The sequence below is a fragment of the Neopsephotus bourkii genome, unplaced genomic scaffold (genome assembly GCF_033783945.1).
Source record: "Neopsephotus bourkii isolate Nb327-2 ecotype Australia unplaced genomic scaffold, CSIRO-AGI_Nbou_v1 NB_234, whole genome shotgun sequence".
Taxonomy (NCBI): domain Eukaryota; kingdom Metazoa; phylum Chordata; class Aves; order Psittaciformes; family Psittacidae; genus Neopsephotus; species Neopsephotus bourkii.
The window spans coordinates 10907411-10931382 of record NW_026900744.1 but is presented as its reverse complement, the minus strand read 5'-3'; the positions used below and the strand labels follow the sequence as shown (position 1 = coordinate 10931382).

Genomic DNA, 23972 nt, shown 5'->3' with positions numbered 1-23972 from the left:
ATTCCTGTGTAATGCAAGTTGTGATGTTAGTCACACCACAAAGTCACTTTATAAGCAAACTGTAAAAAACACATCTTTAGGGGCAGGAGCTCTCTCTCCCATGGCCTAGATTCAGCAAAGTCTTTAAGCTTGTAACCTCCAGCTACAATAATTACATTTTTACTGGGAAAGAATTTGAAACCTAAATGTTTTCAGGGGAATTTCCAGTAGGTGAACACCGCTCCTGTTCTGCTGCTCCCAATACCTTGTTGCCAAATGTGGCTGGCAGAGCATTACAGTCCTAAACCACCGAGCAAGAAGTGGAGGAAAGGCACAGCAGCACTGACCAAGGCACCAAGGAGTGTGGCTGTGGGCAGGGAAGGGGCACTGAACAAGTGATGTGATGGTGTGTGGGGTGACAAAGGGGCCAATGATGACCTCCTCCTGCCCCCTGCCAACAGCAGCATGCCAGGATAGAGTCCTCCATTGCCTTCCCCCCATAGCCAGGAGAGAAGGGGGTCCCCACTGATTTGTTCCTGCTAAATCGTTACTTCCCTGCAAAACCGTTGCACACCCCATCTCCTGAGGCAGCTTTCTACCTGTGTTAATGTCATGCCATAGCAGAGCTTTCCACGGCTTACAAATTAACTTCCTCCCACCCCCGGGAACACCTAGCCACTCCCTTTGTCCTCACCTATCCCAGCCATTTATAGCAGCTATGGGATGCTAGAAATAGAGCCGTGTCCACTAAGAGCCCAGGAGCCTGCAGACAAAAGGAGTAGTGCAGTGGATTCACAAAGGAGGTATTCTCTAGCTCGCTGCAGTGAGGCAGCATGAAAAGCCCTGGGTGCACTTCAAGGTAAGGGGAGGGGGACGGGAACACTGTGGGTGCAGAATTAAGGTAGAAAGGTCTGGTCCAGGTAACCCCTGGAGTTATTAATAACCTATAGAGTTAGTTACAGTTTGCTCCAGGGTGGAGGTTAATTTTGCTGTGATTGTTTCCTTCCTCTATTCCAAGTCTTTTAATTTGAAGGAACCTCATTAGGTCAACACACAGAATTGTTACTTTCAGCTTAAGCCAGAGGAACCAGAAGGCTGTCCCAAGCCTTAAAGCATCCGTAGCAGCACCTCCAAGTGTGACCTGAGAGGTGGTTTTCCATGTTTTCCTCCCGGCTGGGAGATGGCACGGGTTGGGAAGGGGAGCGGAACCTGTGGCAGAGCCCTGCCCACAGCTCCCCAAGGATTTTGGCTTCTAGGAAGAATCCTGTGTCTTGGCAATTGGCTCCCAAGTGCTCCCCCAAAGGTCTCCCAGGCTGCTGCGTGTCTTCCGTGCTTGGGTGACTTTCGTGCAGTGTTCAGGTTGTGGCTTTCTCTCTTCACCTGTGCTTTGCAAAAGACTGTATGAATGTGCCACAAAAGTAGATGCTGGCTCTGACCGTAGCCTGCGACTCTGGGCTGTGCCAGCCTGCATGCACCCATGGTGAAATGCTACCTCTCTGTTGTGTGAGGAAGGAAGAAATCACTGCAGCCATGATCCCATGCATCATGTCCCCTGCGCTCCCATCGGCAGGCTGCTGGTTATGAAATCCCTCTGCTTGTGGCTGTAACTGTGAAAGATCAGTTCTGTCTTCTGTAACACCAGGTAGTTCTCTGGTTCAGCTTCAGTTTGTGCCTGTGAAAGCCACAAAATAGCTCTCAGACAAGTGGGACATGTCTTTACTGGAGGGCATTGAAAGATGGGGGGTGTTTCAGCCATCCTGAATAGGGTGTCTGTTGGCCCAACAAACAGATGTAGAAGTGGCTTGGTCAGAGACTTGTAATCCTGTGACAAAGGTGTGTGTGTGGCACTAACAGAACAGTGTTTAAGAGCAGCACTGGCACTCGCAGAGCTGTGCCAGGGCAGTGAGTGCAGAGCAGGTGGTGGAACCCCTTGTGCAGGTTTGCAGGACACCTGAAACCAGCAACAGGCTCTGTGGGTGCAGCGGTGGGCGGCTGAGCCCCAGGGGTGATGGGGACAGGACCAGCTGCATGGGTGCACCAACCAGTACCTGTGTACCTGCAGCCCCCTCCTCTTGTCTCCCTCCAGGACCCACTTACCTGCACTCATTCCTGGGGATCACCTTGATCCCGGCCCTTGGCCCTTCTCCTGAACACCTCCACTGGTCTTTGCTGGGGGCAGTGGGGTGAAGGTGGCTGCAGTCCCCTCTTTCCCCATTCCCTGAGCACTCCCTGAGCTGGAAGGCAGGTATCCACCCATACATCCCCAGGCGGGGGAACAAGCACAATGCCACAGGGTAGTGTTGCTTGGCACCATGGGACAAGAAGCCCTCCCATCAGTGACAGATGCTCCTCAGCTGCCTCCCAAGGTAAGGGCAGTCACCTCAGGGGGGTGTGTGGCTATACTGGATCCTCCTGTACCCTTCTGGGGAAGCTGCATTTGTGATTACCTCTCTGAAGTGCCTGTCACCAGCACATGCAGTGTGGGATGTAAACAGGAAGAGTTAGAGATCACAGGGCCATGCTCTCATTGCAGTCACAGAGACTTGGTGGGATAGCTCACATGCCTGGAGTGCAGTCATGGATGGGTACGTATTTCTTAGGAAAGGCAGGCCAGCAAGGTGAGGTGGTGGAACTGCTCTTTATGAGAGACAGCAACCGGAATGTGTTGAGCTCTGCCTAGGGGTGGAGCAGGTCCAGAGAAGGGCAATGGAGCTGGTGCAGGGCCTGGAGCACAAGTGTGATGGGAACGGCTGAGGGACCTGGGGGGTTTAGTCTGGAGAGGAGAAGGCTCAGAGGGGACCTTATCACTCTATAACTACCTGAACGGAGGTTGTAGTGAGGTGGGGTCGGTCTCTTCTCCCAAGTAACAAGCGATGGGACAAGAGGAAACGGCCTCAAGCTGCATCAGGGGAGGTTTAGTTTGGATATTAGGAACAATTTCTTCACTGAGAGGGTGCTCATCCATTGGAACAGGCTGCCCAGGGTAATGGTGGATTCACCATCCCTGGAAGTGTTCAAAGAAACGTGTAGATGAGGCCCTCAGTGCCATGGTTTAGTGGTGGCCTTGGCAGTCCTGGGGTAATGGCTGGACTTGATGATCTTTTCCAGCCTAGTTGATTCTGTGATTCTATAAGAACAAGTTGAGAGTTTGGGAGATGGTGGTGTTCAGGATATTGCACGGAAGAAGCATGGCAATAAGTAGGTTTGCAACCCTGGTCTTCAGGCAAGCTTTGGCCTCTTCAAGGACCTACTTGGAGGAATCCCATGGGTCAGGGCTCTGGAAGGGAAAGCCCACTTGATGAATATAGGAACACCTTTGTGCAGTGCCATCATAGTGTTACAGCATCGCCGCCTGGCTCCACGCTTCCACTGTGTGCACCTTTGGCTCGTGGGCTCCCAGTTGCAGCTGGTTGTGATGGCTGTGGGTGTATGTGCAGCTCTTTGTTCTGATGGGCTTTGCTCCACTCCTCTCTCTAGTTTTCCATGGCCAGGTACCATGGCAAGTCCATGGGAGGCTGTAGACCATGTCCCGTGAAGCTGGTGGTTGCACCCATGTCAGGCCAACCACGAGGAGCGATTCAGTGTCTCTCACATGGTACAAGCTGTGAGATATGAAAGCCACCACTCTGTGCAGCAGGACCACGTGTGAGGATCCTTGGCCAGAAGGACAGTAGAAAGGACCACCAGGTCCAGCCTGCAGCAAGCCTTGTGCCCCTATTGACCCTTGGACTGGGCAGGCTTGGAGCCTTCCTCACTTCCTTGGGAGAGTGGGAGTGATGAGTTTGACCATCCCATGCTATACATGGGAGTACATCTTCTCAAAACAACCAAAAGCCCAAGCCAGATCTGCTGCATTTTGGAATTTTCTAGTGAATAATTGAGAAATTTCAACAGTGAATGAGATCTGGAGCCACAGAGAGCTAAAAGAAAGGCAAAATAAAAGGCAGCAGGGCAGAGCCGGAGGCTGTTGGAAGCGCTCAGGCTCTGCCTGTAGTAGGCTGTGCCTTGCCAAAGGCCAAACCTTGGAGAGTGATGTTGAAAGAGCAATTTCTCACTGTCCTGCCTCTAATGCAGAGCTGCTCACACAGCTGAGGGAGCAAAAGGAGGCATAAAATTGTGCTCCCCGTGATGAACATTCCCAAGCTCAATCAGCAGCACTGGGTGGCTCACACTCAGGAGGCACTATCACATAAAAATCCACTGAAACTCTCCTTTCTCTCCAGGCATACCAAATGTCTCGTCGTTATCAGCCTTTGCCTGGGGCTGATCTTCCTGTCGGGATTCTTCCGTATGAAGAATAAAGACTACACGTAAGTGAAGTGGAAGCAAGGCTGCGTGACTTCATCTGCACAGAGCGGAAAGGGTCTGACCTGTGGCACTTGATTTTAACACATGGGTTTTAGGCTAATAATGTAAGGGCAGTGGCCCAAAGTTATCTCTAGCTCTAGATCCACATTTGGGTGGCAAGAGATGTAATTAGCCAGAGTGCAGCTTTCTGGGCAAAATCAGCCATATGGAAAAAGAAAAGGGGATCAAGCTGAAGCGTTTGGGTGGGAACCTGGGGAAGCAAAAACAGTCCAACATCTATGCCTGAGGGATGGGGCTTATTTAGGTGGGTGCCTTGCCGCAGCTGCAGTGTGGTATCAGAAGGAGAACCTGCTCAGGCTTGGCTTCATCAGGTCCCGGAGATGGGGTATGGCACTGCAGGGGCTGTTTTCCTTACCTGTTGCCTTCCTGCAGAATCTCAAAGGTCCACGAGGAGCTGCTGATACCTTTCATGCCTTGCCGTGCCAAGACTAATGTCATGTTCCTCAAAACCCACAAGACAGCCAGCAGCACCGTCCTGAACATCATGTTCAGGTTCGCAGAGAGGCACAACCTCACCGTCGCCCTGCCCGCTGACCAGCTTGTCCACCTGGGCTACCCAAACACCTTCCTGGCCCACTTTGTGGAGGAATTCCAGGCCATAGGACAAAACTATAACATCATGTGCAACCACCTGCGGTTTAACCCCTCCGAGGTAAGGAAGGGCCACACCACCTGCGGAGAAACCGGTTCAACAAGCAGGGCCTCCAGACTAACAGCCTCTCTTCTTCCTCCCCGCAAACAGGTGCAAAAGGTGATGGCAGCAAACACTTTCTACTTCTCCATCCTGAGGAACCCCATTCCTCTGCTGGAGTCTTCCTACATCTACTACAAGGACACTGTCCCTGCCTTCAGGATCTCCAAGGACGTGAATGAATACCTGGCGTCACCCATGAAGTATTACCATCCAGAGGATTACAAGCAAAACATCTATGCCAGGAATATCATGTGGTTTGACTTTGGCTATGACAACAATGCAGAGGACAACAAAAAGTACATTCAGGCAGTCTTGAAGGAGATTGAACAGAACTTCCACCTGATCTTGATAGCAGAATACTTTGATGAGTCCATGATCCTCCTGAAGCACACCTTGTGCTGGGATCTGGATGATGTGGTTTACTTCAAGCTCAATTCCAGAAGCCAGGACACTGTCCAGACCTTGACTCCAGAAAGCGAGGAGCAGATAAAATCATGGTGCTCACTAGACTGGAAGCTCTACCTGCACTTCAACCAGAGCTTCTGGAGGAGAATTGAGGAGACTCTAGGCCTTGAGGAGCTGGAGAAGGAGGTGAGTCGCCTGCGAATGAGACAGAAGGAGCTCATGGAGACCTGCCTCTCGGACCAGGAGGCTGTGGGGAAGGATCACATCAAGAACAAAGCTCTTCTGCCTTTCCAGTCAGGGGATGCAAATATCCTTGGGTATAACCTCAAACAAGACTTAGACAACAGGACACTGAGAACCTGCCAGAAAATGGTCATGCCAGAGCTCCAGTACACATCCTATCTTTACGCTGCCCAACACCCGCACAAGAAGAGGAAGCAGTTGGGCTTGCCCTTGCTGTGGACCGCTTTCCAGGAGAAGATGCAGCCCCCAACTCCCAACTAGGGCATGTGACAACCCATTGCAGTTTCCCACCCCTTCGCGTCACCCCATGTCTGGCACATGACTGGTCCACAAGGCTCTTGCACATGAGGGAGAGGCAGGAAAGGGCTTTGTTCAGGGCCACCAAACTGGTGGTGGGTCCCTTTTTGGGGATGTTGAGCCCAAGGCTCTGCTTTGCCCAGATCCTGCATGATGCCTGTTGCCAGGCAGGGGGACAGCCTGCTGCTGCTGCGTGCTGGGCAGGCTTTCAGCTGGCTTAGACATTCCTGCCTCTTAATCATTAATCACGGGCTTAATCATTTTCTTTGCATTTGACTTTGTTTAATAGCTGCCATTTCGTGCAGACTGGTCACAGCTCACTAGAGCAAGACCTGTTTTGGGGCATTTAGGGGAAAAAAGGGAAGGGGGAGGGAAACGAGGAGGAGAGAGTGATGAGGGGATGCAGTGCTCAGAGAAGCAGAGGAGACGTTGGGTGTCCTGTCCAGCATCCATGCTCAGTGACATTAAACCACCATGCGATGCCAGTGCTGCTCTTTGCAGCAGATGAGAGTCACAAACACCATGCCCAAAGCTGGGTGTGCTGCCTGGCAGCCTTTCCCCACCAGCACATGAGACGTTGTTTTTCATGTGTGTCATGGGGTGTGTGGGGCCTCTGGACCACCTGAGACAGCTTGGTGCTCCCCTGGGAGCAACATTTGGGGTTTCACCCTGCTCCCTTGAACAAGGGTCCCCAGTCCCTGGGCATGGATGGTCCCCTGGGCTCAGCATCCCAGAGGCTTTGTTGCTGACAAAGGGACACCCCCTTGCCCCCACCACTCTCCAGCACTGATGAGGAGAGGAGTGGAGCGAGACATAGCTCGCTCACACCATCCAGGTCCTGCAGCTGCCCTGACCAGTGCGAGCAGGAGATGCTGGCTGAGCTTTGAAATACAGCTCCCCTGGGCTTGGTGCTGCCCTTCTGACAGGCCTTCCCAGTGCTGTTGCAGTACTGGGACCTGGATGGCAAGGCTGGGATGATGATCCAGGATCCTTTGGCTTGCAGCTTTGCCGCAGGGAGAGATGCTGTCGGAGGGAGTGGTGTGGGAAGCAGAGCAAGGATTTTCCTTGGCTGTGTTTAAACCCAGGAGGTAGTGGAGGGAGCCAGCCAAGGCAAGGGTTAACCGCCTGCAGTGCAGCCTGTGCTCCTCTCAAGCCATGCGCACAAGGAGAGCAGCAACAGCACTTTCATGGTTTTCTGCTCCAGCAACCCGAGGTGAAATTAACCAGGCGTTTATAACTACCGGGGCTGGAGGAGACGGCCCCTGCCGCTGCGTGTGTTCGGCCTGGGCAATCCCTGGGGGCCTGTCCTGGCCAATCCTGCAGCCTGAGCCTGAGTTTTACCTTGAAGTCTGTGGTCCATGACTGCCATGTGAATGTTGTTGAGCTCCTTTGGCTGAGCCGATGCCAGGGGCGGAATATCAGCATAGAAATACTTGCTAACAGCTGACCGGTGGTGGGGGTCCTGGGAAGGCTGGGACCCTCCAGACCACAGCCACAGGCTGGGGAGCTCACAGATGTGGTGGCCCGTGGTGAACATGGGTTCAAGGACCTGGGCTGGGAGCTCCAGCCTCTCCCAGCCTGTGGGAGGAGGGAAATCATTGAATCATGGAATGGTTTGGGTTGGAAAAGACCTTAAAGCTCATCCAGTTCCAACCCCCTGCCATGGGCAGGGACACCTTCCTCTAGAGCAGGTTGCCCCAAGCCCCATCCAACCTGGCCTTGAACACTGCCAGGGATGGGGCAGCCACAGCTTCTGTGGGCAACCTGTGCCAGTGCCTCAGCACCCTCACAGGGAAGAATTTCTTCCTAACATCTAATGTAAATCTCCCCTCTGTCAGCCCAAAGCCATTCCCCCTTGTCCTGTCACTACAGGCCCTTGTAGAAAGTTCCTCTCCAGGTTTTCTGTTGTCCCCTTTAGGCACTGGAAGCTGCTCTAAGGTCTCCCCAGAGCCTTCTCTTCTCCAGGCTGAACAAGCCCAGCTCTCTCAGCCTGGCTCCATAGCAGAGGTGCCCCAGCCCTCAGAGCATCTTTGTGGCCTCCTCTGGACTCACTCCAGCAGCTCCACATCCCTCTTGTGTTGGGGGCCCCAGAGCTGGGCACAGGACTGCAGGGGGGGCCTCACCAGAGGGGCAGGATCCCCCCCTCCACCTGCTGGCCACGCTCCTTGTGCTGCAGCGCAGGGCACGGTTGGTTTCTGGGCTGAGCACGCACTGCAGCGCTGCTGGGAGCTGCAGCAGGAGACGCGAACACCCCCATGGCTCCCCCTGCATCCCCCCGGGGGCTCCAGCCAAGGTGGTTTGGCAGCCGCGGGGCCCCAGCTCTGCCCAGGGTCCATAACGGAGCCTTTGTGCGGCGGGTGCTGCATGAGCGGCTGCCACTGCTGACTCAGGGGTTTCCCAGCCACAGTGGGAGCCCTGTGACCGACCCATCGCTGGGGGGACCCTGCGCGGTGGGAAGGGGGGAGCGAAGCAGCAAGGCAACAGGCTCTGCAGAAAGCCGTCTGCTGCCGGAGCCGGTGTTACCCCGTGGTGTGCCTGGGACAGGGATCCGCAGCTGAGCAGGACCCGGTGAGTGCCTTCGCTTTCAGCGTGAGGTGTTGGATTGGCTGTAGCTCCTAGTTAAATCACAGGTGAGTCACCCTCAGCTGCTCCGGCTGCGCCCTGGAGGGGGATGCCCATCTATCTCCTCCGGTGGTGGTAACCTGGGGCACGCAGGGACATGTAACTTTGGGACAGCTGTGGTGGCACTCCTGCCGTCAGCATAGGATCACAGAATTGTTTGGGTTGGAAGGGACCTTAAAGCTCATCCAGTTCCAGTCCCCTGCCATGGGCAGGGACACCTTCCTCTAGACCAGGTTGCTCCAAGCCCTGTCCCGCCTGGCCTTGAGCACTGCCAGGGATGGATGACCTTGAAGATCTATTTTGTTTTATTTGGGGTAGCCCAGGTCAGCCCCTTCAGTGCTACCCAAAATCCTGTGCCCCCCTTGAGCAGCGGTGATTTGCCACCGCAGCAGCACACGTTCAGCTCTCTCAACCCCAACCTCACCTGTGGCCACCAGCCCTCCAGCCCATGCTCTTAGGGGGCTCCCCAAACCCAAGCTCACCAAGTTAAAACCCTAACCCCCTCCAAGGGCAACCCAGTCCCAGCCAGCACCCACAGCTGTGCCCAGCAGCCGCTGTCCCCCCTTCATCAACCCACTGGGGTCAGGCCACATCTTTGTGCTGCAGATGCCATGGGCTCCCGGCACTTCCCTGCCCGCACCGTGCTCTTTGAGAAGGAGTCCAACGGTGTCACGTACCGGGTGCCTGCCCTGCTCTACCTGCCCTGCGTGGCCAAGCTGCTGGCGTTCGCGGAGGAGCGGCTGAGTGCGGACGATGCCCACGCCAACCTGCTGGTGCTGCGCCGCGGCTCCATCTACGGCAGATACGTGGAGGTGGGATGGGGGATGCCCTTGGGGCTGCAGGGGGCACAGGGGGTGGCTGTCTGTCCTCCATTGCTTGTGACTGGCATGGCTCAGCTCCTGGAGGCAGCCACAACAGGGAGGGCAGAGTGGGTTGGGTGGAGTGGAATGGTCCTCATCCCTCTCCATGCTCTCCTCCTCCCCCCGGGGCAGTGGGAAGACATGCGTGTGCTGGAGACGGCGACGCTGCAGCACCACCGCTCCATGAACCCCTGCCCGCTCTACGATGAGTTCACCGGCACCCTCTTCCTCTTCTTCATCACGGTGCTGGGCAGGACACCCGAAGCCTACCAGATTGTCACCGGCCAGAATGTCACCCGCCTCTGCTGCATCACCAGCACTGACCAGGGCCTGAGCTGGAGCAAAGCCACGGACCTGACACAGCAGGTCATTGGTGGGGCCATCAAAGGTAGCACACTGGAGTGGGGCAAGAAGAGGGGAGAACAGAAGGGTGATCATGGGGGTTTTGGTCTTCTGGACGCATCCATTGTGTGGCTGGAAGTGGCCTCAGAGTAGGAAGCCCACAGGCATCAAAGAGGTGGGGTGGAAAAGGATCTCAAGCAGAGGGGAGGTGGGATGGAGGGAGCACCTGTATCATTTGCATGGAGGAAAAGATGGAGAGGCTACGAGTAGGACAAAGAGAGCTCTGATGCCTCCCACCCCACCACCTTGCTTAGCTAGGCTGGGAGGGATGCTACGGTGAACTTTCCCACACTGGGCATGGCAGGAGCAAGCTTCAACCCCTTTCCATCTCCTCTCCCTAGACTGGGCAACGTTTGCACTGGGCCCTGGGCACGGGATCCAGCTGCGGTCTGGCCGGCTGCTGGTGCCTGCCTACAGCTACCACATCGACTGCAAGGAGTGCTTCGGACAGCTCTGCAAGACCACCCCCCACTCCTTCGCCTTCTACAGCGACGACCACGGCCGAGGCTGGCGCTTCGGGGAGTTCATCCCCAACCTGCAGACAGGCGAGTGCCAGCTGGTCTCAGTGGACGAGGAGGATGGCTCCAACGTCCTCTACTGCAACGCCCGCAGCCCCCTGGGCTTCAGGGTCCAGGCACTCAGCACGGACGATGGGGCCGTCTTCCATGGGGGGCAGCTGGTGCAGCGGCTGGTGGAGCCCCCCCATGGCTGTCACGGCAGCGTTGTCGGCTTCCCCGCACCTTTTGTCTATGTCCCCGCCACCCCCCAGGACCCCCTGATGCCCGTGCGGGGCTCAGCTTCCCAGATGCTCCCTGGGATACTCCCAGGGTTTCGGTACCTGCCTGCTGTGTGGGCTGCGGGTGATGAGCTGTCTGCAGTGGCCACCAGCAGCCAGCATGAGCCAGCTGAGCCTAAGGAGGGCTGTCCTACCCCAGGGCATCACGGCCATGCCCATGGCAACACCTTGGTCCAAAGGGACCCCGTGGTGACCTCCAGGCCCACTGGCTTCTTCCAAGCACCCACATGGATCCTCTACTCCCACCCCACCAGCTCCATGTCACGGGTCAACATGGGGGTTCACCTGAGCACCTTCCCCAGGGATGCAGAGAGCTGGACTGAGCCATGGGTCATCTACGAGGGCCCAAGTGCTTACTCAGACCTGGCTTACATGGAGCTGCCCTACAGCGAGGTCCCCATCGCTGGTGGCCCAGCCATTGCTTTTGCCTGCCTCTATGAGAATGGGACACGGTCGCCTTATGAGCAGATCTCCTTCAGCATGTTCACACTGCACGATGTGCTCCAGAACATCCCCCTGACAGCCACTGGTTCCCAGCAGGATGGCAGCTCCCCACGCTGCAGGAAGCAGGGGAGAAGGAGCTGCCTCGTCTCTTAGTGCCCCCCAAGGTTGGCTCTCCCCCCAGTCCCTCAGCACCAGTCCCCAGGGCACCAACCCAGAGACCAGCGCACTGGGATGCTCACAGGGCTCCTGCCTTCAGCCATCATGGCTGCATCACAGAAGGCATGTGTTACCATCCCCAGGCTGGGGGTTAGCTGGGTGTTATTGCTGGCTTTAACTCCTGTAGTTGGTTGGGCACGGAGGCTCCTGCCACCAGCCCAGTCCTGGGCTCCTTTCCATTGATAACACAGGGATGTTCTTGTTATTGCACAGACCTGCTCCTCAGCTCACCCCACCAGTGAGCAGTCTGGGGTGCACAAGATGGTGGGAGGGGACACAGGCAGGACACCTGACCATAACTGTCCCAAGGGATATCCCATTCCATAAGGCTGGTGGTGAGCAACTGTTTCCATTTGCATTCCTTGTCTTTCTTGGGTTTTATTTCTTTCTCTTTGATATTTTCCTTTTCACTACAATTAGTTATTAATTGGCATTATTATCATTTTATTTCAGTTATTAAACTGTCCTTATCTCCACCAACAAGTTCTCTGCCTTTTACCTTCTGATAAGCCACAACAATCCCCCATTTACTGTTTCACCTGGCTCACTGCTTGGCTTTTCTAAGCTAGATTGATCATTGCTACTTTCTTCTGAACCTCATCAGTTTTGGGGCAAAGGTCCTCCCAGCACAGGCAGGCTCAGGTCTGTGTCCCTGTGAAGGTTTAGGGGACAAGGGCGAATGGAGGGGGATGCTGAAGCTGGTGACACCCCTGGGAGGTGCAGTGATGGGTCCTGAGCCAGGGAGATAAAAAGCTGCTCCTTTCATTTGCTGCATGCACGTGTGTGTGTGTGTGTGATTGGGTGAACTTTGGGCTACACCTCAATTCCCCACTGTCTCCCACAGCACAACTCCATCCAAGTTCCCCAGCCCCAGCCGGAGCCTGGCTCAGCTATTTGTGTCTCCTTCACCTGAATACAGACTGATCAATGAAAATGAGTTAATGCTCCAGCTCTTACCACTGCAAACACCACCGTGTCCCATTTTGCACTGAGGTGAGTGGAGGCTGATGACGAGCGGCTGGGGAAGCCATTGGGCTCCTGCCAGGATGCCAGGGGCCAGGTCCTCACCTCCATCGCTCACTGGGCTGGTTTACACCCCCACATGACTGCCAGCCCCATCGGCACCCCCAGGGAGGAGGAAGGGGTATCGTGCAGGCAGAGGGCTCTGCACAGGGGCAGCCCTTTGCATGCCAACCTCATGCAGACTGGGGTGTCTGTTCCTCATGGGGGACTCTTCTTCCCATCACAAAAGCCACAGAGGCAGCCAAGGCAGCCATTGAGGATCTGGAAGGATGCCAGTACCATCTCAGCAGCACTGATGAGCAGCAGGAGGGAGAAGAAGACAACGTTCCAGGCCACGATGCCCTCTGGCTCCAGGCAGGTGCTCCAGGTGCGACGATCATATAGGTAGTTCTCTGTCCTGCTCAATGGGGAGGGGAAGAGATGTAAGAACCTGCCCTGCAGCAGGTCAGGAATTACATCACTTTCTGCTGTGGAGGTATGTTCTATCCTTCATCCCAGCGATGAGCAGGGTCAGCAGGGTGATGGGGATGGGAAGCACAATGTAAAAAGCCATGAACAGTGAGGACCTCTTGAGCTGTAGGGGTCTTGCAATCATAGAATTGAGTTGGAAAGGGCCTTAAAGCTCATCCAGCTCCAACCCCCTGCCATGGTCAGAGACACTTTCCACCAGACCAGGTTGCTCCAAGCCCCATCCAGCCTGGCCTTGAGCACTGCCAGGGATGGGGCAGCCACAGCTTCTCTGGGCACCCTGTGCCAGGGCCTCAGTACTCAGTGAGGGAGCTGAGGCGCTGGCACAGGGAAAAATTTCTTCCTAACATCTAATCTAAATCTCCCCTTTGTCACAGCCCAAAGCCATTCCCCCTTGTCCTGTCACTACAGGCCCTTGTAAAAAGCCCCTCTTCAGACTTCTTGTCAGCCCTTTAGGCACTGGAAGCTGCTCTAAGGTCTCCCTGGAGCCATCTCTTCTCCAGGCTGAACAAGCCCAGCTCTCTCAGCCTGTCTCCATGGCAGAGCTGCTCCAGCCTTCAGAGCATCTCCATGGCCTCCTCTGGACTCTCTCCAGCAGCTCCATGTCCCTCTTGTGTTGGGCCCCAGATCTGGACAGAGGACTGCAGGGGGGTCTCACAAGAGGAGAGCAGAGGTGGAGAATCCCCTCCCTCCACCTGCTGGCCACACTCCTTGTGCTGCAGCCCAGGGCACGGTTGGTTTCTCATAAAATCATATCAACCAACACCCCAAGTCCTTCCCCTCAGGGCTGCAGTCGCCTCCAGCAAACCCACCCACCAGAGTAACCCCAGCCTCATTAGCCATAAGCTGACAAGGCATCACCTCCACTGAACTGCACTGCCTCACCTGGCATCCGGCTCCTGGACGCCAGTGTCCAGGAAGGGGTAACCCCAGACGGTGCCATGCCTGTGGCCATGCTCGGAGGTGTTGTAGAAGCAGAGGGGTCCATTGGTCAAACCCACCCCAGAGAAGATGAAGCAGGCAGCAGCGCCCATCAGCGCCAGCTTGGAGAGCACAGCGGAGATGAAAGCCTGTAGACAGCAACCAGGGACACAGCACACCGAAAGTCAGGTGGGCTCCAAATGCAGCTTCATGTTATCGGTGGAGTTTGGCAAGGGGGCACAACTCTCCTTTCCTTCACCCCAGGGGACTCCAGCCCTGGGGATCTGAGGCTCAGGATGAAGCAGTCACTGAGTTGTTTAAGCTGGGCAGAAGCAGGCAGGGAACAGGGCAGGGAGCTGCCACGTGGAGCCTATGACAGCATGAACAGGAAACTGTCCTCTGAGGAGGTAGCACCATGCAGGATCCCACCCCAGGTCCATGGGAAAGGGGCACCCTGCTACAAACTCCCTTTGGAGAGGGGTCATCTACCACATCCCACCATGGGGCCGTGGGAAAGGAGGATCCATGCCATGTCCCACTATGGCAGAGCTGCCACCCACACTGGGGCCAGCCACCATACCCCACCACGCTCTGGGGGTCCCAGTGCTGCCTTACATTGCGACGGGTGCCACAGTCGGAGCAGCCGGCACATCGCCACCCAACCGCCGTGATGTGGGTCGCTGCCAGCAGCACCTGCAGGAAGGAAAACGTGGCTGGGGCATAAAGGGGAGCCACCAGCTCCATGCCTTTGTCCCTGCTCCACAGACATGAGGAAGGACTCAGTGCAAGCTCCGGTACTCACGGTGATGCCGCCTCCCCAGACACCCGGCATGGCCTTGGCATGTTTGCTGATGTGCCCCTCCACCAGGTACTTCGATGCCCCTCCAGGGAAGAGCAGGAGCGTGTTGGCTGCCATGGAGAGCGTGCCCAGCACCAGCAGGCAGGGACCCACGATCCGGCTGCATGTCCCTACGCACATGGCCACCCTGCATCGGGATAGGGAGGAGGAGAGGAACGGGTGCATTCAGAGGGCTGGAGCACCTCTGCTATGGAGACAGGACTGGGGTTGTTCAGTGTGGAGAAGAGAAGGCTCCACGGAGACCAACCACCACAGCTTGGTTTGACTTAAGGGAGCTTACAACAGGCAGGAGGGAGCCAGGCAATGGACAAAACCCTTGGGCAAGGACTTGTGAAAACACATCAGTCTGCAATCAAATCCAACAGCAACTCCATCCCACACTGGTCCTACCGTAGATCTGAACAGGCTGACACCAACTAAAGTTAATTAAGCAAAGGGCATCACCTGTCCTGAGGCAGCCACCCAGCTCCACTGTTAATTCATTTATCAGTTCACCTGGAAAGTGCCCGTCCATCGCCTGGTGATACCTTGTCAAAAATCATCTCTCTCTCTCCTGTACCTGCACCACCACCTGGGGGATGTCCATCAGCTGCTCTGGGACCACTGAAAACAACCTGGTTTGCTGTTTCCTGGCTCCCCAGGTTTCTTCTGCCCTGTGTGCATTTTTGCTTCATATTGGTTTCATGCACCTTCCCCTTTCCCAGTGGCTTGCAGCTTGTCTTGCACAAGCTCTCTAAGCCGAGCTTGCTAATGCAGCTATTCCAGGCTTGCTCTGGCTTTGCAGAAGTGGCAGTGAACAGGCGCCATATGAAAGAGCTGCCTCAGCTCCCCTCCTGCAGAGCAGCATCAGTGTCGGGGGGAGCAGTTCAGGCTGCATGTCCAGCCCCTGCATGGCCTGAGAGGCTGGGGGACACCAGCACTATGGAGCTTTGCCTTGCTCCAACCTGCCAGAGACCTGCCACAGCAGCCCCGGCCAGCTGGTAGGGTCCAGGAAGAGCTGATCATGGAGGAACAGGGCTGCAAAACCCTGCTTCATAGAAAGAACACAAGCCAAAAAGCCCAAGGTGGATCACCAGCTCTGCTCATCCTGGAGCTTCACCTCCTCCCTGCTTTCTGTCCTCCCTGCCTTGGTTATAATGAATATTGGGCCTCTTGCCCTCACTATGGTCCAACTTGCAGCCCCATGAGCATCCAGTGCTGAGTCCCACCTCCCTACTTTGGAGAACCTTCCAGTATAGCAGGTTCCAGAATAGCTCTTGAGCTCACAGCATGGGCTGCTCTCAGCAGCAAGAGGCTCCTATGGTCTTCTGCAAGTCTCCCCTTAACCTCCCCAAGGATTCTCCTTGCCCACCATCACTGGCTTTTCCCTAGGGAAGGCAGGAGGTGTTTCCCCAGGAAGCTCTCCATGGCTTGCTGTCCCTCATAACGCACCCCTTGTACCAGAAGGGAGTTTGCATTAAGCTGCATTCTTCTACCTCAGCAAATACAGACAGACAAACCCCTCTGTAAGGGGAAGTAAAGCAAAAATGCAGCTGAACAGTCTCTTGTTGGAACACTTGAAATCAAGTCCCTTGCAGCCAAAAGCAACGGGATTCAAGCAAAGCAAGGGGGACCTTACCTGGAAGTGGTGGAGCCAGCAGCATCCACCCCTTGGATGAGCTCTGTCCTGGAGGCATCATCCATGGGTGACTATTTATGAATGTCCCAGTGTGTGCTCCACGTCTTCCTCCTCCGCCCCAAGGTCCACCCACCACACCAGTCACGGTCTTCCCATCTCCCACACAGGCAGCAGCTCTAAGGAAAGAATGACTGCCCTGTCCAAGGAGCCAGCCTCTGCTGGCATTGCAGCTGACCCATCCGTTTGGTTGTGCCCCCTTCCACTGCCAGAAGCCAACCAAAACTTGCACAACTTCAAACTTTAAGGCTTCTACCATGTCTGCCCTAAATGCCTTGACCACTGCCTGAGTATCAAACACTGTTTCTCCTGGAATGACCTGCAAGGACCACAGACGGATATCATTTTCCTCTCTGCAGGCCACTCCAAATGCTATAACTTTGTCATAATGAGTCCGCATCCTCCACAAATCACCTCTTCCATCACATTTCACCTTATTTCTCTTGTTGTGCAAGAGCTTTGTGCATGCATGTTTAACAACTTAGGGTTTTCTCTTGTTTTTACACACTAGTATTTTAATAAAAGCTTCTAAATAAATATTTCTTTGCCTCAGCTGGTTCTTATCTCCTGCCCTTTTCTTCCTTGCAGATGGCCCAGCTTTTCCTCCAGATGTTGGGCATACCCCCATTACATATATATCTCATGCCCTTGGTGATAACATTGAGGGAAAGGTTATTTCTGGATCCTAATTACTGCAAGTCATCAGACAGCAGCATTTCAAAGTCCTGTCTGGGGTGCCCACGGCTGGCAGTCACTGTGCAATGGGGAAGCTCCTCATCTTCCCCCATAGAGCATGTCTGACAGGAGCAGCTCCAAGACAGGAACAGGACTGGGAGAATGTGATCTCCATGTCTGAGAACAGGAGTCAGGGAAGCTGTAGTACAAAAAATGGCCAAAACAGGGCAGTTTTCTGGCAGAGGAGTTGCAGGCAGCATAAGCAAAAGGAGAATTGCTCATGGGTTGTGCAGGCAAAAGGAAGAATCTTCTTAAAGAAGCGTTTGGAGGAGGTTCATATTCCTCGTGTGCTCATGAGGACCGGAGGCACAGCTGCCACAGATGATGTGTAAGTGTAGCTATTTTACAGCCCTGACACAATCTTGCTCCAGTATAGTAAAAAAAAAAGCCACCAAAGTGCTACCTTTTGGTGCAGAGCCCAGCTTGCTCTACCCAGGGTAACGCACGCGAGTACCATTTGCCAACACGTTTCGAAGTGGCTTTTCCTGATTTCAGATCAATGAGTACAGGTCTGTGGAGAGCACTAAACCTGCTCCAAGCACAGCAGGCCACTCCTGGATGTTAGAAATGGAGAAATGGAGCTGGAGCCCTCGAGGGCTGTGTGGGAAAAGATGAATGAATGGTGAGGCAGTTCCTTTTTTCTAGGAAAAATAAGCTGAGAGGAGGGGATTATCTGAATAATGATGGTTCCTCCGAAAGGAAAATCAGAGTTTGCACAAGCATGTAAATCCCCATTTTATTCTTAGATAACACTAAGTGGTCTCTAAAATGCAGGCAGCAGCAAAGGTGAAATATGCAGGGCAGCAGACTGCCGAGAATAATCCATTTTTCTTTCTTCTCTTTCTGTATTTCGAAAGGAAGCATTTTTCACTCTGCTGGAAGATGTGTTGCAACCTCATCTTGTGCCCCTTTTCTACATCACACCAATCTGAGCTTCCTACGTTGCTACACACATGATCTGGTCGATCATCTCCCACAGAAAACCCCGTGCCATTCAGCATGAACCATCAGAGTCAGTCTTTTCCCCAAGCTACTGATCTTCCCCTTACACCCACTCCAGCCCAAGTCTGTAATAGCAATAATGATCAGAAAAGGCTACTTTTAGCCCTGCACAGCTTCCCAAGCGCTGTGAGCAGCTGCATGCCTCTCTTGCATGAGAACTTAATTATGTCAGCACAGCAATTAGGGGCAAGTAACGTAGTGCCAAGTCAGTGCCAGGTCACCCAGCCACAGTACTGCCAAACATGGTCTCACGCAAAGCAATTCTGGCTTGGCAAGGTCCTCCTGTTACTCCTTCTCTGACACTGGATTGCAGCTAAAGAGATGCTGGCTGCTTTCATTCTAGTTGTTTCATGTTGCTTTACCCCATCACACGTCAAGGACTATGCCTCTCTGGCCCATGGTTTGCAGGTCACACTTGGCAGTAGCTCTTTCTGAACTTTAAAGTCAGTGAGATTTTCGGAACCACTGCTCTTTTCTTCCCTGAACTCCTCTAGGGGCTGTGGAAATAACACAGCAGGGTGGGTTTCAAGAGTAATTTGGCTTCAAGGAGAATCAAAGAAGCTGAGTCTGAATCAGCAAAAATCAAACTGTTCTCTGCCAAACCAACCTTCACCTCAGTCCTGTCCAGAGGATGCTCACCATGATACAGTGGTCTCTCCCACTCCTCTCAGTAGCAGCTGCAAGTCTGTTTCTGCCACTAGCTAGCTAAAACTTCTCCGAACTCAGATGTGGACACTTGCTGCCAACAGTGATCCCCTTAGACAACCCCACCAGTCTGTGGCCAGAACTCAGACTGATGAAGCACCAACATGATGCTGCTAGACAATATGGCATTTGCTTTATCTTCCTTACAAATTTCACCTGAGTTAATACTTCGGGTGAGAGAAAAGATATCTGCTGAGTAAGGGAAGAGTGACTGATACCATCTATCTGGACTTGTGCAAGGCATTTGACCCTGTCCTGCATGACATCCTTGTCTCCAAACTAAAGAGGCATGGACTTGGCAGATGGACCACAGTGGATAAGGAATTGGCCAAATAGCTGTGGTAAAAGATCTGTGGTCAGCAGCCAAGCCAAGCACATTTGCCCTCCTCTCCAAGGCATGCTGGAAGTGAGTCACAAGGAACACTGGTTGAAGGTTTTACCATGACTGCTGGCACAGTCAGCCTATTCCATAACTTCTTGGAGAGTTCTAATACCACAAGACTCTCTTTGCAGCGGCTGACATCAGTTTTGTAAGCTTTTGTATTCCCACTGTACCTGCTAAGTACTTGTCCAGAAGGGACTCTGCTCATCGGCATTTCATTTGGGGTCATTACAGGAACATCCCAAGGAGCCCAAAAGACAATGGCATAAGAAGCTCCATGTTGACAACACCTGTACCACGAGGACATTGTCAGTTGAGAAACCCACATTTTCTCTGCTCTTCCATTGGTAAGGACAGAAAATCATAGCCCTGCCTTTTATAATTCATTTTCATAATAGTAATTTTCTCATCAAAGTACCAAAGTTTGTCTCACTTCAACATTGTCTCACTCCAGAATGTGCTGAAGCTTTCTTGGCTAAGCAAGCAGCTTGCTGTAGTCAACAATCCATTCGCAGCAGAAACCAGATGCTTTATGTTGAAGTCAGTTACTTGGTTGTTATTTCCTATCAGACACCATACTGCAAACAGACTTCAAATTCAGGCAAGCCCTGTTCTTGCTGGCTGGGCAAATCTGGAGCTACTACCTATAATAAACCACATGTGGACCTCTTCAGCTGAGCTGCAGCTTCTGCTACTTACTTTGTAAAAAGAGTCAATGCCAACAGAAGTTGCTACAGCCAGGGTAGGAAAATCATAAGCTTCCCAGAGGCTCAACAGAGGCTATGGCATCCAAAACCCAAGAGATTACGAAAGCTACTTAAAACAGTTTATTTCCAGGATCAAATATTACAATAGGACATTTACATATATTTATAAAAAATGCAGCAGTTGTGTATATAGATCAGAGGTTTCCTTGAGTTTGGTCCCTCCCAGCACAGTGAGCTGAAATCTTCTGAATTAATCCTCTCCCTCCTCCCATATGAAGTTGCCACCACTGAAGAAGAAAAGTGCCTACTGTAAAAACTGACAGGCCAAGTCAGAATTATCAAACTCTATGGTCACCAATGAGAGGAAAGCCTCATTTAAAACAATCACCTGTCCTCTGGTCGGTGTGTCTGATGAGACACCACATCCGAGTTGTGTTTTACCCAGATGTTCTTCATACAAAATAGCACCTCATCCCCCTGCTCCATGTACTTTTACTGCTATCCTCCTACACCTTAAAGTCTCAGCACCATTTAACAAGCAGGTACAAAGTTACTTATCTCTGTACTGCAGACACTCACAGTAATTAAAGACAGTGACCAAATCCAAAACTCATGCGCTCACCCATAATATACCCATGTAAAACAACAGAAGGTAAGACTGAGTCAAGTTGAGGCACTGATGTTAAGTGCCACATTCTCCAAATAAAAACACGTGTGTGTATATATATGTATATACATATGGCTGTATTTATTGGGAGTGGACAGACACTAAGCATCTCATGGACAAGAGGAGACAGGAAAAAAAAAAGTCATCCTGTACATCACAGAAAGGGTATCCATTAACCTCACCAGTTCAGGGGCACACAGAGTATCACCAAACTGAGGTAAGATCTTGGGCTTGGACAGAGAAAACCTCAACAAGACTGTCTCTGCAGGATGTCAACTAACAGACCTTCACAAGCATGGTCAGGTTATCTCCAAACACACGCCTGCTGATATTTCCAACAATGTAGATGGCCAATACAGGGCTCAAACCGGTTTTGGACTGCCTTCAGAACAGTAGCTGTTGTTCCATTTATAGAAAATAGTTTGTCAAAATAAATAAAAGGAAGGGCTGCATCTTCAGATCTATTAGAACACCTAGAAAAGGCACACTCAGTCTTCCGAGGGGCTGAGACCTTGCATTTCACCCATCTAAAGCACATCTCTGCTATCCTTTCTCCTCTTGGAATACAGCACCACCTGTTTTTCACTAATGTGACTAAAAATGGGTTAAAAAAAAAAGAATAAAGTAGTGTCATTTACTGAAAACTAAGAAGGGACAAAAATTAACCGATAAGCTCCTGAAATTACATGTGTCTTCCCATTCATGTGGACATTCCCACACAGGTCTCTGCTATGCATTTCTATGTGGTTTAGAATAACAACCACAAGCACCACATTTTATGTGTTTGGTACCTGACAAAACGCAGCCCAAGTAAAGCCTTGCCTTTACTTTGGCCTTTGCTGCTTCTGAGTTCCTGTGAAGCAGCTTGGTGCTCCAGCAAGAAGAGAAATGAGAGAAATTAGGCCTTTCAGCAGTGAGGTTGTTATTAAAACATGTACTAAAACCAGCTGCCAGTTTTTTCCAGGGACAAACCAGAGTACCAGCAGAAGTGGAAGCTGGTATAAGCTGGTGTAAACACATGTATGAATTTGGTAGCCCTTGAAAAACTCAGCTTTGAAAGTAGTGGACTGTGAGAAATGCAAGGAGTTTGCAGCAGCAAACAATGGATGTCTTCTGCAGATGAGACATGTTATTCTTCTGTAAAAGCAAGGCAGAAGATCTAGTGGGGTCCAGAAAATAATGCTGATGTAAAACTGCTGTTTAAATCTCCTTCAGAACAATGGTACCTCTGGATGTCTTTTTACAGACAACTACATTTTATAAGGCTATTATGCACATACATGGATATTCCTTTAATACTGGTGTTGTCAACTAAATTTATGAGGAAGGGTAACTTACTTCAGTCCATGAACGTCAGAAATGTAAAAATTGCAGACCTGAACACAAAAGCCTAATGCAAATAACACAGGTATGCCCAGAAATGTTTGGCATGGCCTTTATCCGCCCTTTCTTATGTCAGTAAGGAATGCTGTGAGGCTGAAGCTGGTCAATCAGCCTGACTTAGAGCATGTATCATCAGGAAGACCCGAAATCCTTCTTGGGCCTCTGAAGGATCACTAGTGGGAAGCCAATTGTAAATGTGTCAACAGCACCTGGCAGGGAAAACCAGCATTTAATTTGCCTTCTGTTTCCAAATACTGGTTGTGACTGTGACTCTTAGCTGCAGTGAGACAGTAAATGTCAAAACACAGCATTGCCTGATGAAGAGCACATTCAAAGGAAACTTTGCAAGCACCGAGAAGCTACAGCTTGAAACACATTTAGTTCTCTACCCATAAGGAACTACACTTTCTAGATGCACTTCTGCTCCTCCAAAATCATGGCAGTCCTTGCAACACAACACACAAATTATGGTCGAGCAACACCCACAGGAAGCCATTCACCACAGTCTTTGAAGAATCTTTTTCCTTCATCCTTTATATTTCAGCATCTAATTTTGCAATCAAGAGATTTAAGACATGTTTTCCAGCCTTGTCAAAAGCAATTTGAGGTTGAGATTTAACATCTAGAAGCAACTGTAACAAAGGTTCTTCATAAATAGAGCCCAAGTAGCTTACAGCTTCAATGCTACAAGCTGTTACAGGCAGAACACGGTTAATGTTTTCAGCCACATTAGATATTTTGTATTGGATTGCTTCAACCACAACCTAGCCCCACCTACAAACACAGAAGGGCAGGATGGGAGAAGCTACCAATAAAACAGGTCTAGGAGTGCAAGGAGAGTCAATTTTGCAGGTTTAACTTAACTGCTAAAAAAGCTGATGTGGAACAATGCTCCCAGAGTGGATACAAAGCCAAGCCTGTCCAAAATGAGTTGGCCCTCCACCAGGAAACAAAGCCAACCAGCAACAACTCCAAAAACAATGAGTGGAACCATAAAGGTGCCCTGCCTTACGCTGGCAGGCACAGGAAGGAGAGCAGGAAAGGTCAACCTGCTCCCATCCCAGCCTTAGGGGCATGAAGGGACTATACGCGTGTTGGGTTCTGTGTCCTGTTGGCAGCCTGCCTTAATTTTCCTGTGGTTAACCACAGAAGAGGTAATGAGTTCCAAGGCAACAAATAACAGAGCGAGTTGTTTCAATTAGACAGCTGATCTTCCTTAGGGTAGCATCAGATCTACACAAAAAGTGCTTCCTCCTGTCCATGAATCTGGGTATTCTAGAAACACAAAATATCTTTCAGTCTAGAGGTGTCACTGCTGCTTCACAAGCCAAACACCAACAACCCCATCTCCTCTGCTGGTCTTGCAATTCACTTGCCAATGCTGGGAAGCAGCCTCCATGACAGGGGCCCTTCACAAATCAGAAGTGAGCTCTTACACCACGCCAGTCACTGATTACGAAACTGCAAACACAGTTTGCTTTCCTCACACTGCATTTTGCAGAGAATGCAAAATAATTTTTTTGTGTAGAAAGTAAATAAATTTATACAATTGTACAATTATATGTAAAGCCTCAACTGTGAGCAAAAGACAGTAGTGAGCTAATATGATCATGGGAATGCAAGAAATTTTCTGTGATTTGCTACACTTAAAGACTAAAACTAGCAAAAAAGCTTTGAGTCTATGGTAAGTTCCTCATCACTAAAGTTTGGGGTTTTTTTAAATAAGTATAATCATCTGACAATTGCAGAAAAAGTTAGCAGTTCTGGTAGGGCTCACATTACTTTTTCCCCTCATTGATTAAGGGGACAACAAACTGAGATTTTTGTTGTAAATACACTAATTTGACATCCACCTTGAGGGTGACTGTGTTAGTTAATTTTTATCCCATTGTAACACCTACTATAACATCAACTGATCAACTGCTCTAGGTCTAGAGAAGACACCAGAAAAACAGGGCACTCTGCTTAGCTCACTGGTACACCTGCATGACTTGTGGTGCCAGCTTCCAGAGCTGAAAAGAAAGCCTAAAGGAGTAGCTGTCCATACAGCCTTCTGGATTTAGATGGCAGATGAACATGAAACAGAATAAAAAACAGCCCAGAGCCTTCAGGCCACCGG

The 23972-nt window shown here is 51.8% G+C and overlaps 3 protein-coding genes across 4 annotated transcripts; 2 read left to right on the top strand and 1 right to left on the bottom strand.

Annotated features, from left to right (window-relative positions):
* The first annotated feature begins 632 nt into the window (after nucleotides 1–632).
* GAL3ST2 (galactose-3-O-sulfotransferase 2) lies at nucleotides 633–6288 on the top strand. The gene is made up of 4 exons (XM_061345251.1): nucleotides 633–838; nucleotides 4203–4289; nucleotides 4720–4999; nucleotides 5090–6288. Exons 1-4 carry the CDS (start codon nucleotides 813–815, stop codon nucleotides 5948–5950), a joined length of 1254 nt encoding a protein of 417 aa, XP_061201235.1. The 5' UTR covers nucleotides 633–812; the 3' UTR covers nucleotides 5951–6288.
* On the top strand, nucleotides 4203–11583 carry NEU4 (neuraminidase 4). Of its 2 annotated transcripts, XM_061345250.1 has the most exons (4): nucleotides 4203–4289; nucleotides 9215–9420; nucleotides 9601–9856; nucleotides 10212–11583. In XM_061345250.1, exons 2-4 carry the CDS (start codon nucleotides 9220–9222, stop codon nucleotides 11261–11263), a joined length of 1509 nt encoding a protein of 502 aa, XP_061201234.1. In that variant the 5' UTR covers nucleotides 4203–4289; nucleotides 9215–9219; the 3' UTR covers nucleotides 11264–11583. The 2 variants fall into 2 exon arrangements, with proteins under 2 accessions (XP_061201234.1, XP_061201233.1); XM_061345249.1 differs by lacking the exon at nucleotides 4203–4289 and having other exon boundaries at nucleotides 8753–9420.
* Nucleotides 11584–11597: 14 nt separating this feature from the next.
* On the bottom strand, nucleotides 11598–16450 carry TM4SF19 (transmembrane 4 L six family member 19). The gene is made up of 5 exons (XM_061345252.1): nucleotides 16216–16450; nucleotides 14541–14724; nucleotides 14354–14431; nucleotides 13703–13887; nucleotides 11598–12746 (listed from the first exon to the last, which is right to left on the bottom strand). Exons 1-5 carry the CDS (start codon nucleotides 16278–16280, stop codon nucleotides 12548–12550), a joined length of 711 nt encoding a protein of 236 aa, XP_061201236.1. The 5' UTR covers nucleotides 16281–16450; the 3' UTR covers nucleotides 11598–12547.
* Nucleotides 16451–23972: the final 7522 nt, after the last annotated feature.